The following is a 12525-nucleotide window of genomic DNA, read 5'->3' as shown; positions in this document are numbered from 1 at the left end:
CTGATGACTGAGGAACTGGGACCCAAAGAAGATGAGATAACCAGGTGCATCAGACTCTGACAGCTGTGAAGCCTGTGTCCTATGCTCTGTCACTCAAAGACAGCTTCTACGGGCACCGGGATCTAATGCTGTCACTTCTCCCTCACTGTGCTGCCCAGGGACACAGGGAGCAAACTCCAAACTGGCATCATGAGCCCTTGGGGGAGTCCACCCCACACGCTCCTGCTGGGTCTCATCCACACTCGACTGACGAATGCCGTTTGGAGATTTCCCTCTTTCGATCACTGGATGGCCGCAGAGGGAACAGCTCTTAGAGTCCTCTGGAGCAGATGGGCTAGAATCTAACAGTCGGATCAAAACCATGAAAACAGACTGCGCCTACAAGTCCTTTGATAAGCCTAAGAACTCGAAAGCAACAAGATTAAAACTAGGTGGACATCTCTAGGTCACAGGGAGGAGGGCTCGGGTTGAGACTCACTTTGTCTACACCAGCACTCAAGATGTAATTCCCCTTTTTGTTCCACTTCAAGGCAAAGATGGGGCCTTTGTGCTGCCCTAAGGTGCTGGCCAGGTTACCTGTGGGGTTGAAAGACAAACACGATGACCTGAAGTCACAGTCTGTTCACTCATGGTCACACCAGGAAGCACCTCCCACCTGACCCTGCTGTGAGGGACGAAGGACTTACCATCTTCCGTCCATATTCTTGCAAAACCATCGTAGGAACCTGTAGCCAAGAGTGTCCCATCGCTCTGGAGGCCAGAAAGAGACACAAACCCACAAGAACACTTGGTATCTCCCTGGGGACGTCCCTGGGCCCGGGGTCTGCTTTCCCACCACAAGGCTCCTTGGCAGTGCCACCTGGGCTATCTCCCGAGGGGAGGCGAGGTGCCCAGCAGCCCCCAGCTCTGCCCAGCCCAACGTGGCCTCTTTGCCAGCTTTGGGAAAGGAGGACCCTAGGCCAACACCCTGGGGCACCCAGGAGACCACCCTCCTGCTTGCTGGGCTCCACCCCGGCGGCTGGAAGATGCTCACGTTCCAGTCCAGCGAGGTCACGTCCTTGTTGCTCGGGACGTCGTGACCGCCTTCGCGGATGCAGTGCCTTAGCACCAGCTGCGTGGAGCCCCCATTGCTGTTCTCGTTAAGGTTCCATATCCTGGCCGTGGAGTCTCCGGACCTGCAGAAAACAACACAGATGAAAACACAGGAGCGTGGGGTCTGGGGCTGGCGGGGTCCCGCTCTCTGGCCGGGTTGGCCACACAGGGCAGGTGGTCGTCTGCACCCCTCTCACCCAGCTTCCCTCCTGACCGTCTTTGTGCTGACTGGTTTTGGATGTCTTTGCATTGCTTCCCACCCCACGGGTAAAAAGGGCTTAGAACCATAGCTACTCCACAGTGCCAGACCCACAGGGGGGCAGAGCACAGAGCGTCCCACTGCTTGGTCTGCACACACACAGCAGGAAGATGCTTCCACCCTAAGGCAATACTCAGTGGACGAGCAACAAGCCCTGTCCCTGGAGCACCCCCGTCCTGAAAGCCTTACCCAGAAGCTAGGAGATCGCTGACTGGATTCCAGGCACAAATGAACACCTCGGACTCATGGCCCCGAAGGACTGTGGCTTTGTTGGGTGGAATTTCAACGTCCCCGTCTATTTCCATTGGTTTCGAATGGTTATCTGTCAGGAAGCACATCAAGACGCATGGCTTAGCGAGACCCCCAGAAGCGGTGCCTCCTTGGGTACTTCCGTCTTAGCAACACTTTGCTTTTACACATTAAAGCAGTACCACCTCTGAGGACTATCACGAAATCATGGATTTTATGTAATGTAGTCAACATTTCATGTTTCTTTCTTGTTTGATGGTGCCGTGGCTCATGAGCTAGAAATCTGGTGCCCAGGTGTGAAGATGGTAAGTGGTGGAGGAACCGCTAAGACAGAGGACCTTCCCACTCTGTTCTCGGTGTGTGATCTATCCTTTCATGTGCTCCTACCTCACCATCCATCAGGATGTGATAAAGCCAGGGGGGCCCTCATTAGACTTGGCACCATGCTGTTTGGACATTTAGCTTCTAATACTATGAGCTAAATAAATGTCTTTTCTTTATATAGCACTCAGCCTCAGGTATTTTGTTATAGTAACAGAAAAATTTTCAAATTTGATTGAGGGTAAAGATAACTGCCTTTACTCTTTCTAACTGGAGCCTGCCAACCATGGCCCATGGGCCAAATCTAGCCCCTGCCACCAATTTTTATACACAAAGTGTGACCAGAACAGTTGTATTCATGTTTGTGCACTGCCTACGGCTACTTTTCAGACTGAACTATGTCCACTAAGAATTTACACGTGTGAGCCCTAACCTACAGTGTCTTACGAGGTGGTTATATTTATACACAGGGAATTCCCAAGTTGACCAACAGTTGCTTTTGCACTCCAGGGGCAAAGTCAAATAGTTGTGACAGAGATGATGTGACCCTCAAAAATCTGACAAAAATCTGTCAAAATCTGACAGTATTTGTTTGTCCCTTCCCAGGGGAAGTGGGCCAGCCTGCTTCACACAAACAAGGAAGCAAGGGTGTAGTCTGATCATCAACCAGCAGTAGTTAATAGTGGACAGCGTGGTCAAGAAATGAGCACACTTTATTACATCTTTTTAAAAAGGTGTTTGGAAAACCCCGAGAGAAGAGGAGTCACTTCCTATTCAGCAGCAGGTTGACCTAATATTGCACCGCTTCTATTTCAACATGTGAAAAACAGGAGAATGCCCGGCAGTCCTGCCCAGACTGGGACCCTCAGACCAAGTACTCAAGCCCGGGGTCACAGCAGGACTGTGAAGCGTTAGCACTTCTTTTACGCTCCCAAAGACCTCGTGAGGCTGGCAGAACGTGCATCAGCAGAGGAGAAAAGTGATTTTCCACATTTGGAAAGCACTTTTCCATTCTCTGCTCTTGAAGGCAACAGGAGAGCCGGTGTCCTAGGCAGCCATGCAGTGCGGGGGGGCCTTGTACCTCCCAGGAGGCATGGAGGCCATGATTTACGCTTAGGAAAACGTGACCTTGGAAAGCCACCACCTCAAGAGTCTGGACTGTGGATCCTGTATGAGGTGTGGGGTCTGAGAAGTGGGTCACGGTTGCAGTATTTTGGAATTTCAATCTGGACGATGATCCAGACCCAAGAGTGGCCAGCCAGGGTCAGCATGTGCAGACCTGGTCTGTGCAGAGCGCAGAGTGCCTGCTTCTGGGCCCAGGGTGGTAAGCCAGCCTCCAGGGGTACAGGCCAGGGAGGGAGACCCAACCGGAAGGAGCCCACCTTGGACCAGGTGGTCAGCAGAACACCTCAGGTTCCAGTTGGACACTCATGTCTCAACATAGCAGTCCCTCACCATGGATCTCAGGACAGAGGCCTCCTTCCTCTCTGGCCTAGTTTTAAGTAACTTCAGACATGGCAGGTGCTCATCCTGATGGTGGAGACAAGTCATGCTAAATACTGCTGCTGAAGTTCAGAAGTTGAAAGTCCCTCAAAGGCCCAACTGTTAAGGGCTTGTGGCATGATTGGAGGTGGTGGAGCCTTTAAGAGGAGGGGACTTGTGGGAGCAAGTCAGGTCATTGGAAATGTCACCCTGAAATCAATGGTGGGACTCCCATCTGTCAGTGTTCCTCTGCTTCCTGGCTGGTGATATAAGTGGTTTGCTCTGTCATGTGCTCCTGCCCTGGCCAGAGGCCTGAAGCAATGGGGCTGCCTGATCTTGAACTGGAATCTCCAGAACTGTGAGCTAAAATAAACCTTTCCACTTTATAAGCTACTCACCTCAGGCATTTCATTACAGTAACACAAAGCTGTCTAACACAGAGTCCCTCAAGAGAGCCATACTGGAAAGCAGCTGTTTCTCTCCCAAATGGCAGGACAGAGATTTTTGCAGGTCAGAATGAAGTCTAACTTCAGGTGTAGTCACAGTGTCCACTGCAGTGGCAGAGTGGAGAAGCTGCCTTACAGCAAGAGAGGAGCTGCCTGAGGATGCCAGGGAGGGCATGGGATTCAGGGTACAGAGTGGAAAACATGCCCTGCAGGGAGGTGTGCTGCACAGGGGCAGAGGCAGGGGTATGTTCCCTGGTGCCACCTCTCTGAGTATGAAAAATAAGCCGATCTGCAGGCCCTAATGGAACAAAAGCTATTTTTCTGCAAGCTGCTAGGGTAGTTTAAGATATGCATTCATCTCTATGCCGTCCAGGCTCAGGGCTAACATGGATGCCACTTTATAGTTTCTTCTATTTCGTGCACAAACATAGAAACAATGATGTACCCCATTTGTGTACAATGAATCAAAATGCAGTCTGTAAAAATAAAATAAAATAAATTAAAAGAGAAAAAAAAGACCTAAAAGAAACTGGTGCAGTTTAAACATTTGCAAAATTTCTTCTTTGGATTCGGCTTGCTATTCGATACCAGATCTGGTTCTTGGGTCAGAGAGAGACTTCAAGAATTCACATGCCAGGGCCTGAGGATGGTAAAGGCCCACAGGGCATGGCCATATATGCATATATACCCACACAGACATGCAGGCTTTGAACTCATACCCCAAAACAGAGGCTCTGGAGTTTATAAGGATGTCTGGTTTATCTGCTAAGTATCCTTGGGCAATTACCTAACAGGACTATACTATCCTCAAGGAGACGTGCAAAGACCAAGTAAGATGACTCCCACACCTGGGCGGTGCCCTTGAAGTCGCCATGAGCTCAAGGGTTACCCCACAGCTGGGCTGAAAACCTGCACCAGGCTAGGCTGGCTGCTGGACCCACGGCCTCCGGGAAGGAGCAACCTTGTTGGTGTTCCCGGGACTCATACTGGACTTGGCCTGGATAGGCCGGGCTACTCAGAAAAGCAAGATCTCAGGAGGAAACTGACGAGAAAGGTGGCCTGTGGACCTCTCCGTCAAACCCCGGCCGCGCGTCTTGCACTGTGGCCCGAGGTGCCGGACACAGATGCCCCGGGAGCTCCACACTTACTTATGGCGTGCGCGCCGTTCTCCTCCCCGTTCACCGTGGCCTCTCCGTTCTTTGGTGGATTTTGCTGGGAAACGGCTGCTGGGGTTGGGGTGGCGGCCGTGGCCGTGGCCGCGGCAGCGGCTGCTGCGGCTGCTGCTGCTGCGGCGGCGGCGTTGGCCTGCTGCTGCTGCGCGAGCTTCTCCCGGAACGCCTGCTGCCGCGTCTGCACCACGTCGGGCATCACAGCGTCGATCAGGGACAGGGACTCTATGGGGCGGCCGTCGAACACCGTGCCATCCTGCGAGAGGAAGCCGGTAAGCTCCCGGGGAGGGGGCTCCCAGCTCGGGGTGCAGGGGACACCCACAGGAGCGAGCGTGCGGGGACTCCAAATGGACACCTGCAGGAGCGCAGCGGGCGGGGACTCCACAGACAGGGGCGGAGGAGGGCGGTCATGGAGAACCAGCTGTGGTGCGCATCCTGAGCGGAAGCACCGACCTCTGTTAGGCATTGAGCCAAATTTGGGCATTAAGAACATAGGCACAGAACCAATTTATCCCATGACAAAAATGGTTCTCCCACGCATAATTCTCATGGGGCTGAGTTTGCATCCTGGGGGCATTTCTCCATGTCTGGAGCCATTGGGTTGTGAAGGCGGCCGTGTGGCGGGGTGGTGAGGTGTGGCCCTGCCATCTGGTGGGTGGAGGCCAGGAATGCAGCTCAACACCCTCCAGCACACCCAGGGGTCCTTCCCAGACACTCCCAGCCCCAAATGCAGAGTCCTGAGGCTGGGAATCCGTGGGAATTGCCAAGGCAAGTGTGCAAAGTCTCTGTGAGTAACCAGCCCCTTGTGTGGGAGGGGTAGCTCTGTGGTAGCACTAAGCACAATTTAGAGATGATTCAGCATTTGATCAATACTGGTACATCTGTCCACTGGATTTAATAAAATAAGCACTTGTGGCTATTTGGGATGTCTCCCTGGGTTCAAAGGGTAGCTTTAATAAAGCCATGATATAACCAACAACAAAAATCACTTGGTCCTGGGTCACATTGTTTCAAACACTGTTTGAGTCTCTGGTTTCCATCAACCATGAAAAATTTCCACACACACTTCAAAATACAGGAGGAAGTTCTTTCAGATATTTGAGTTGCATGAAACTCAATACTGCCTTCGGGTTGTGCCTGCTGAATGTGCAAACACACGTTTTCCTCAGTGCTGAACTTGAATTTCTTCAGAAAGGAGGAAAAATGGAAAGCCCTCACCCCACCTGATTTCTGATGATGATACAATATTTGAAATCACAAAAACTATGGTAAAACAATATACACTGTCTCCTCAGCCAGTCTGCCCACTGGACTGGAGCTGTGGAAGCAATGGCCAAGGCTGACCAGTCACAATGCTCCCAGGTCACCTTCCTCCTCATCCAGTCCCACCCCAAATGGCTGGCCAAGCTGCAGGATAATGACTGCCCAAAGTAATAAAAACACCTCCTCCTCATCTAAATTCTACAAGCACACTGCTGCATTTTCTTAAATGACTGGAATCTTCTGGCAAATCAGATGATCTTCACTGACCTCTAGACACTCTGGAGTTTGGACTGCTGAGACATCATGAAGCTATCTCGGCAGATGAAAGCAACAGAAATTGGCAAGCAGAAGAAAATCAAATCACAGCATCCTACAATCGGAGAGCTCATAGGGGACCTGGGGTCACATGCTAATACCCCCACAATTGTTGGTTTTATAGACAGAGACCAGGTGGGGCCTGCAACAGTCAGGGAGATGACCCCCAGGTATCCAATGTTCAGGAAAGGAAAGAGGAGGGGGCCTCTGCCAAGGAAGGAAGGAAGGAAGGAAGGAAGGAAGGAGCATGAGGCCGACGGACTGGGATGTGGGCTTGTGGAAAATGCGGACAGACCCATGAGACAAGACAGAGGATACATCATTTTTGAAATACAGTTGCATACAATGCTCTGAATAAGAAAGGTATGTAAGGGTCAGACAAGTTTCAGGGAAGATGGGAGCCAGGGTGGGCTGGTCCAGGTCTGAGACAGAACTGCAAGCCCAGGTCACGGGAGGAGAAACTGAGGCAGAGGAAGGAAGGGGCATGGGAAGTGTGGAACTCAGTAACGGGGATCCAGGTGAAGGTGGCCAGAGATTCTGCTGATGTCAGGAAGCTACAGAGGTCATCTCTGGAGAATCCTCAGTACAGAGGCAGGTGGGAGAGCCCCTTGGAAACAGAATAACCAATTCTCAAATTTGGTATAAAATCGGCAAAAACACTCACCATGCCTCATTCTAAAAGGCACGAGTGGACACAAGCGAATTGATAGGATTTAGTTCACTGCTGTATCCTCAGCCCCTATGAGTACAATCATAAAAACAATCCCTTAACAGCCTCTCACACAAGGATCAGCCTCTCTCCATTCCCGACTCTCCCTCTTGCGATGCCTGTGATCCTGCATGTTCCCATGGAAAACGCGGATCCCTGTAAGAAGGGCAAGGAAGGCAGCGCTACTGATGCCTGTCACCCCTGCCTGAATGAAGTACTAAGTGAAAAACAAACAACCCAGGAACCCCAGTCCACCCTGGATGCCGCGCACGGAAAGGCTGCCAGACTCCCACCTGCATTCTGCTCAAACGCATTTTGCGGGGCTGTGCTGGCCCGAGGCGGGCGCACCCACCTCGTTGATGCTGATCTCGGCTTCCACATACTGCAGTCCCTTCTGCAGGATGGAGATGAGGGCAGCCGGCGGCACTAGTGTCCCATTGATGTTGGACTGGCTGATGTGGCTCTCGATCCCGAATGTGAAGGCCGAGTGGGAAAAACCTGCAGAGGGAGGAAGCCAAGGGGGCGGGTGAGGAGAGGAAGGAGAGGTGCAGCCTGAGTCGTGCAGACCTCCCTGCCTAGTGATGCGGCTGTAGGGTGCAGGACGTCTGACCCGGGGCCAGGTGTGCGGAGAGAGGAAACGCAGGCCAAGACGCCCGTGCTGGTGCCTGGTGGGAACGCCTTTGGAGGCAGAGACTTCCCGGCTGTGCATCTGTGCCTCCGCTAACGGTGGGTGATGCCCCCATAAGCCCTAGGAAGCTGGAAATGCACTGAGCCCCGCTGACCTGCCGGCGCCACGGCTCTGCCTGGCCAACCTGCAGTGTGCGCAGCACACTTCCGTTAGCCGACGGCTGGCCAAAGCCTACTCCACGAGGAAGGCTCAAGCGTCTCATCTCGCGGACACACACAGATGGCGTCACGGTCAGATCTGGGGTGTCCTCTGAGGCCCCTATGTTGAAGGCTTTGTCCTAGCCTATGGCGCTACCAGGCGGTGGCGGAACCTTTCAGAGGTGGGGCCTGGTGAGAGGAAGTTAGCTCACCAGGGGGCACGGCCTTGTAGGGGATATCGGGACCCCAGCCCTTTCCTGTCTGTCTCCTGGCTGCCATGAGGTAAGTGATTCCCTCCTCCATGTACTCCCACTATGATGTCCTGCCTCACCACAGCCCCAACGGCAATGGGGCCAAGCAACCACGGACTGAAACCTCTGAAATCATCAGTCAAAGTAGACTTTTCCTCCGTAACAGAAAGCTGAGTAACTCTGATGGGCATTTTGTAGACTTTATGGCATGCACAGACACAAAACAACACAGTATCCAAAAAATGCTGCCAACACAGCACACTGTACAGAATGGGCTATTTCATCTCATGACCACAGGGCTGACAGGTGCCCAGTTTCAGGGGTGGGTATATGCCTATAGCTTGGCTGGGGAAAGAGCCAAATTCAAAATCTGAAGTAAGGTTTCCACTGAATTCCTATCACTTTTGCACCACTGTGAAGTTGAAAAATCGTAAGTTGAAAGCATCTACATTAAGCAGCAGAACACAGCACAGTTTGCCTGAGTGCCCTGGCTGGATGTTTCTGTTACAGAAATTCAACCTCAGGCTTCCACCAACTCCCAGGTCAAATTGCTCTTTGCAGATGCTCAGTGCTGAAGTCTGTGTGCCCAGCTGCAACGCACAAGGAGGAGCTACCCCTCAGGCCAAGAGAACAGGGCAGCCAGTGCCTGGCTAGGAGCGCTCACAGGCAGGTGAGGACAACCACGCAACCAAATGCCCAAGGGAAAGAGGCTGCTCAGGGCCAATGGGTGTGGCACTCAGCAGTTTGCTCAGGACACTGGGAGTTCTCCCCTTTTCTACTTCTGTTTTACTGGTGCATTATGATGATGCATAACACCAGGATGCATGCATGAGCTTAACGGTCTGATCCATCTCATTCCCCAGCACCTCACGCAAGCCCGGCAAGTGCTCTACCTCTGAGCTACACCAATCCTTTGCCAATTTCCCCCCCTTTTCTCCCAATGCCAGCTCCAAAAAAACAAAATGCTGGAAAATTTCCAGACATTTTCAGATAAGCTTTGGATGATGGTGCTTGAAAGAAGGTGTTAGAAAACACCACAAAGAAAAAGGCACTGTGGGGGGGATGTGCGTGGGGGACTGAGGGCATCAGGAACCTTCCATGACCCCTTCTCAGGGACAGAAAGCTGGCATCCTACTGCCAGATGCTCTTGGCTGTGGCAAGTGTTATCACTCCTGTTTTCTTTAGAAAGGAACCTCCCTCAGGTATTTCATTATAGTTATACAAGACAGACTATTAGGAGCAAGCACTCCTAAGTCCTGGGTTAGGAAGTCCTGCTCACTCTGACATCATGGCTGGTCTGCAGGCCATAAAACTCCCTATGTCTTTCAGTCTTGCTTGGCCTAGGCCTCTTTCAGTCAACCAACGAGGACAGCCATGGTCTCCACGCCAGACTGCATCCTGGGCCCTTCTGCCTCTTGCTATCCAGACACAGGCTACTGTTGCAATAACCCATCTGCCCACTAGGTGGGACTGTTCCTTCACGCAGGGAGACTCCGGAGGGATGAGGGAGATTCCTCCTTTCATAGTCATTCTTTCCTCTTTCCCACCCTCTCTCTTCCTCAAGCCACCCACCGCTCCCCCACATCACCTAGTTATGGTGGAACACATCAGATCTGGAGCTTGTATTTATTTCATAAAGTACTATGGTGGTTGCTCTTCATTTTACAATCAGTTGCACAGGGCCTTGCCTATCTCTTTACAAAACTACTCTGGCCTAATCAGGTTGCTATTAGGAATCTCTCCAACTGTGCTGTTCAGAGCCTGGGACTCTGGGAGGCAATAAGGACTAATAAGGTCATGCGGTGGATCCTCCATGACTGAATCCAAGAAGAGAGTGAGTGAGTGAGAGAGAGAGAGAGAGAGAGAGAGGGAGGGAGAGTGTGTGAGAGTCAGAAGACAGCGGTATGTGCTGCCTGTCTCCTGCCAAGTAATACCCTGTGCCCACTAGAAGGCCACTGCCAGAAGCGGCCCCTCAACCTCAGACCTCCACAACCATTAGTTAAAATGAAAACTCTCGGGCCTAGCTTGCGTGAGGCCCTGGGTTCAATCACCCAGCACTGCTAAACATAAATACATAAATACTACTCTTTTCTTTATAAAGTAACCTCCCTCGGGTATTTCATTATAGCAATACAAAACAAGACTAGTACATCAGAGGACATAAAGGCCCTTATGGGTGAGTTTATCTTTTCCTTCTGACTTATCTTTGATCTTTCTTTCTTTCCACCTTCATTTCCTATGACCCTTCCCCGACTCCTCGCATAACCAATGACTGTATTTTCCTAAGTTTTTTATCATCAGGTTTCTGGCAAGGTGGAGACTAGAAAAGCACCAGTGAATACATGGAGTGGGGTCTCAGTGGATTCTCCACTTGATGCCCTACTGCATGCTCTGGTCAAGTGGCTGCTCTCTCCTAAGACTTCACAATGCTTGTGGCTGACAGGAGCCACCCCCTGGCTATCTTCTGTTTGTGTCCTGACTAAGCATTGGAGGTCACAGGCCATTTCTTGTCCTCCTGGTTTCCTGAGAGGGGCTGACTCTCACACAGACACTGCTGCAAAGACCCTCAGGCAGTGGAACAAGGGACAGACCCATGTCACTCAGCTTGTAGGGGTGGGTCCGAGACAACACCCAGCCACCATGGAACCTCTGCCTGCACCAGAGACCAGCATGAGCGGTTGTTCAGCTGGTGCAGTAACTCAAGGGCAAACACTGAAGATGAGAGGACTTGCTTCCGGTTGAATCCGCACCTACATGTGGAGGCCTAGCTAGAATGTTCACCGTGTGACTTCGGTATTGAATATCTTCTTTCCAAGACCCACCAGCACAGGAAGCACAGCTAACTTTCAGCTCCAATGTACACTGTACCTGTATGGCCTGCCTGTTGGTGTACTGCCCTCACCCTCAAGTCACAAGCCGGACACAGAATCAAGGTGACGGCACCTCCAGATGCCTCTCTTCCGGCCAGCCTGCCCTCTACCACTGCCAGCACCACCCCCTCCCTCCCCCCAGTGGACTCCAGTGCTGGTTAATTAACACATTCAATTTGCCCGAGTGGAGAGACTTCTCCGTCTGTGCCCATCAGCTCTCCCTTGGCATTTGACAACGTCTTTTCTGTCCACACAGAGACCAAGATCAGAATGTAAGGGACAGATGGCACACTAGCCTCAGCCACAGTGGCAGGTACTAAAGTCGTCACAAGGGAGGGAAATGAGAGCTTGGCAGCATCTTGATGGAAGGCCGTGTGAGGGTCATGGGTCAGTGTTCCTGGCGCCAACTGCTGGGCCAGCCTGGAGCCATCACTGAAGTCCCGCAGCCTGCTCCTTACTTACAAAGAGTATCCCTGTGCCACCAACGGCAGGGCTTCCAACACAGCATGACTGCCATTTGGGCTGAGCCACTCTTGGCTGTAGCGGAGGCTCTGTTCTGTGCACCGAAGGCTGCTGAGCAGTACCCCTGCCCTCTCCCCAATAGATGCCAGTAGCATCCTTCCTCGCAGTGTGCCAACCAAAAATGTCTCCAACATGGTCCACCTGACCCCACCATGGTTGAGAACCAGTGAGCTGCAGGAACTGATGCCCTCAAAAGTGCCCTCACTACCCACAGCTCTACTCAACCCCATTCTTGCTTGATTCTGGACAGCTGCCTGTGAGCCATCGCCAGAGACTCCAGAAAACTCACAGTGCTGCTAGACAGCAGCTGGGCAAGGTAGAAATACTGCCCAGCAGAAAACAGAGGTGCAGTCAAGATGGTCCGAGAAAGGCTCAAAACAAGTCTGCGTTTTCCAAAGGATGCTCAAGTCTCGTATGTCTCGCATGAAAGGTACCCTCGTCTCCCGAGAGAGGAAAACTGTGAATCTGTCTCACCTACCAGGGCAACAAAAGTGGACTGAACATAAACCAAGAACATGCTCTGTGTTCCCTGCAATCACTATACTGCTAGAACAAACACGTTTCACAATGGCTTCACAAACTGCTGGGAGTTACGGTGGGCAGTGCCGGCCCTCGGAAACCCTCGGAAACGGTGCTTGTTCAGCAGAGCAGTCGCTTAATACTCAGGCAGCTGCGGGTGGGCTTTGCATCTTGAGCTGTAACAAACGCCCAGGGCACCAATCTGCGGCATTAAGAACAGAGATTTTATTAAG

The 12525-nt window shown here is 52.0% G+C and overlaps 1 protein-coding gene across 6 annotated transcripts in view; it reads right to left on the bottom strand.

Annotated features, from left to right (window-relative positions):
• Tbl1x (transducin beta like 1 X-linked) overlaps positions 1–12525 on the bottom strand; it is a 189276-nt gene that overhangs the window by 17093 nt on the left and 159658 nt on the right. For all 6 annotated transcript variants that reach the window (XM_047536123.1, XM_047536121.1, XM_047536122.1 and 3 more), the window contains 6 exons: positions 7658–7803; positions 4998–5274; positions 1541–1673; positions 1034–1175; positions 687–750; positions 479–576 (listed from right to left, as the gene is read on the bottom strand). In XM_047536123.1, the coding sequence (XP_047392079.1) occupies positions 479–576; positions 687–750; positions 1034–1175; positions 1541–1673; positions 4998–5274; positions 7658–7803 (860 nt within the window). The remainder of the gene's footprint in view (positions 1–478; positions 577–686; positions 751–1033; positions 1176–1540; positions 1674–4997; positions 5275–7657; positions 7804–12525) is intronic.

Source organism: Sciurus carolinensis, chromosome X (assembly GCF_902686445.1).
Source record: "Sciurus carolinensis chromosome X, mSciCar1.2, whole genome shotgun sequence".
NCBI lineage: Eukaryota > Metazoa > Chordata > Mammalia > Rodentia > Sciuridae > Sciurus > Sciurus carolinensis.
This window is presented reverse-complemented; position numbering and strand designations above follow the sequence as displayed.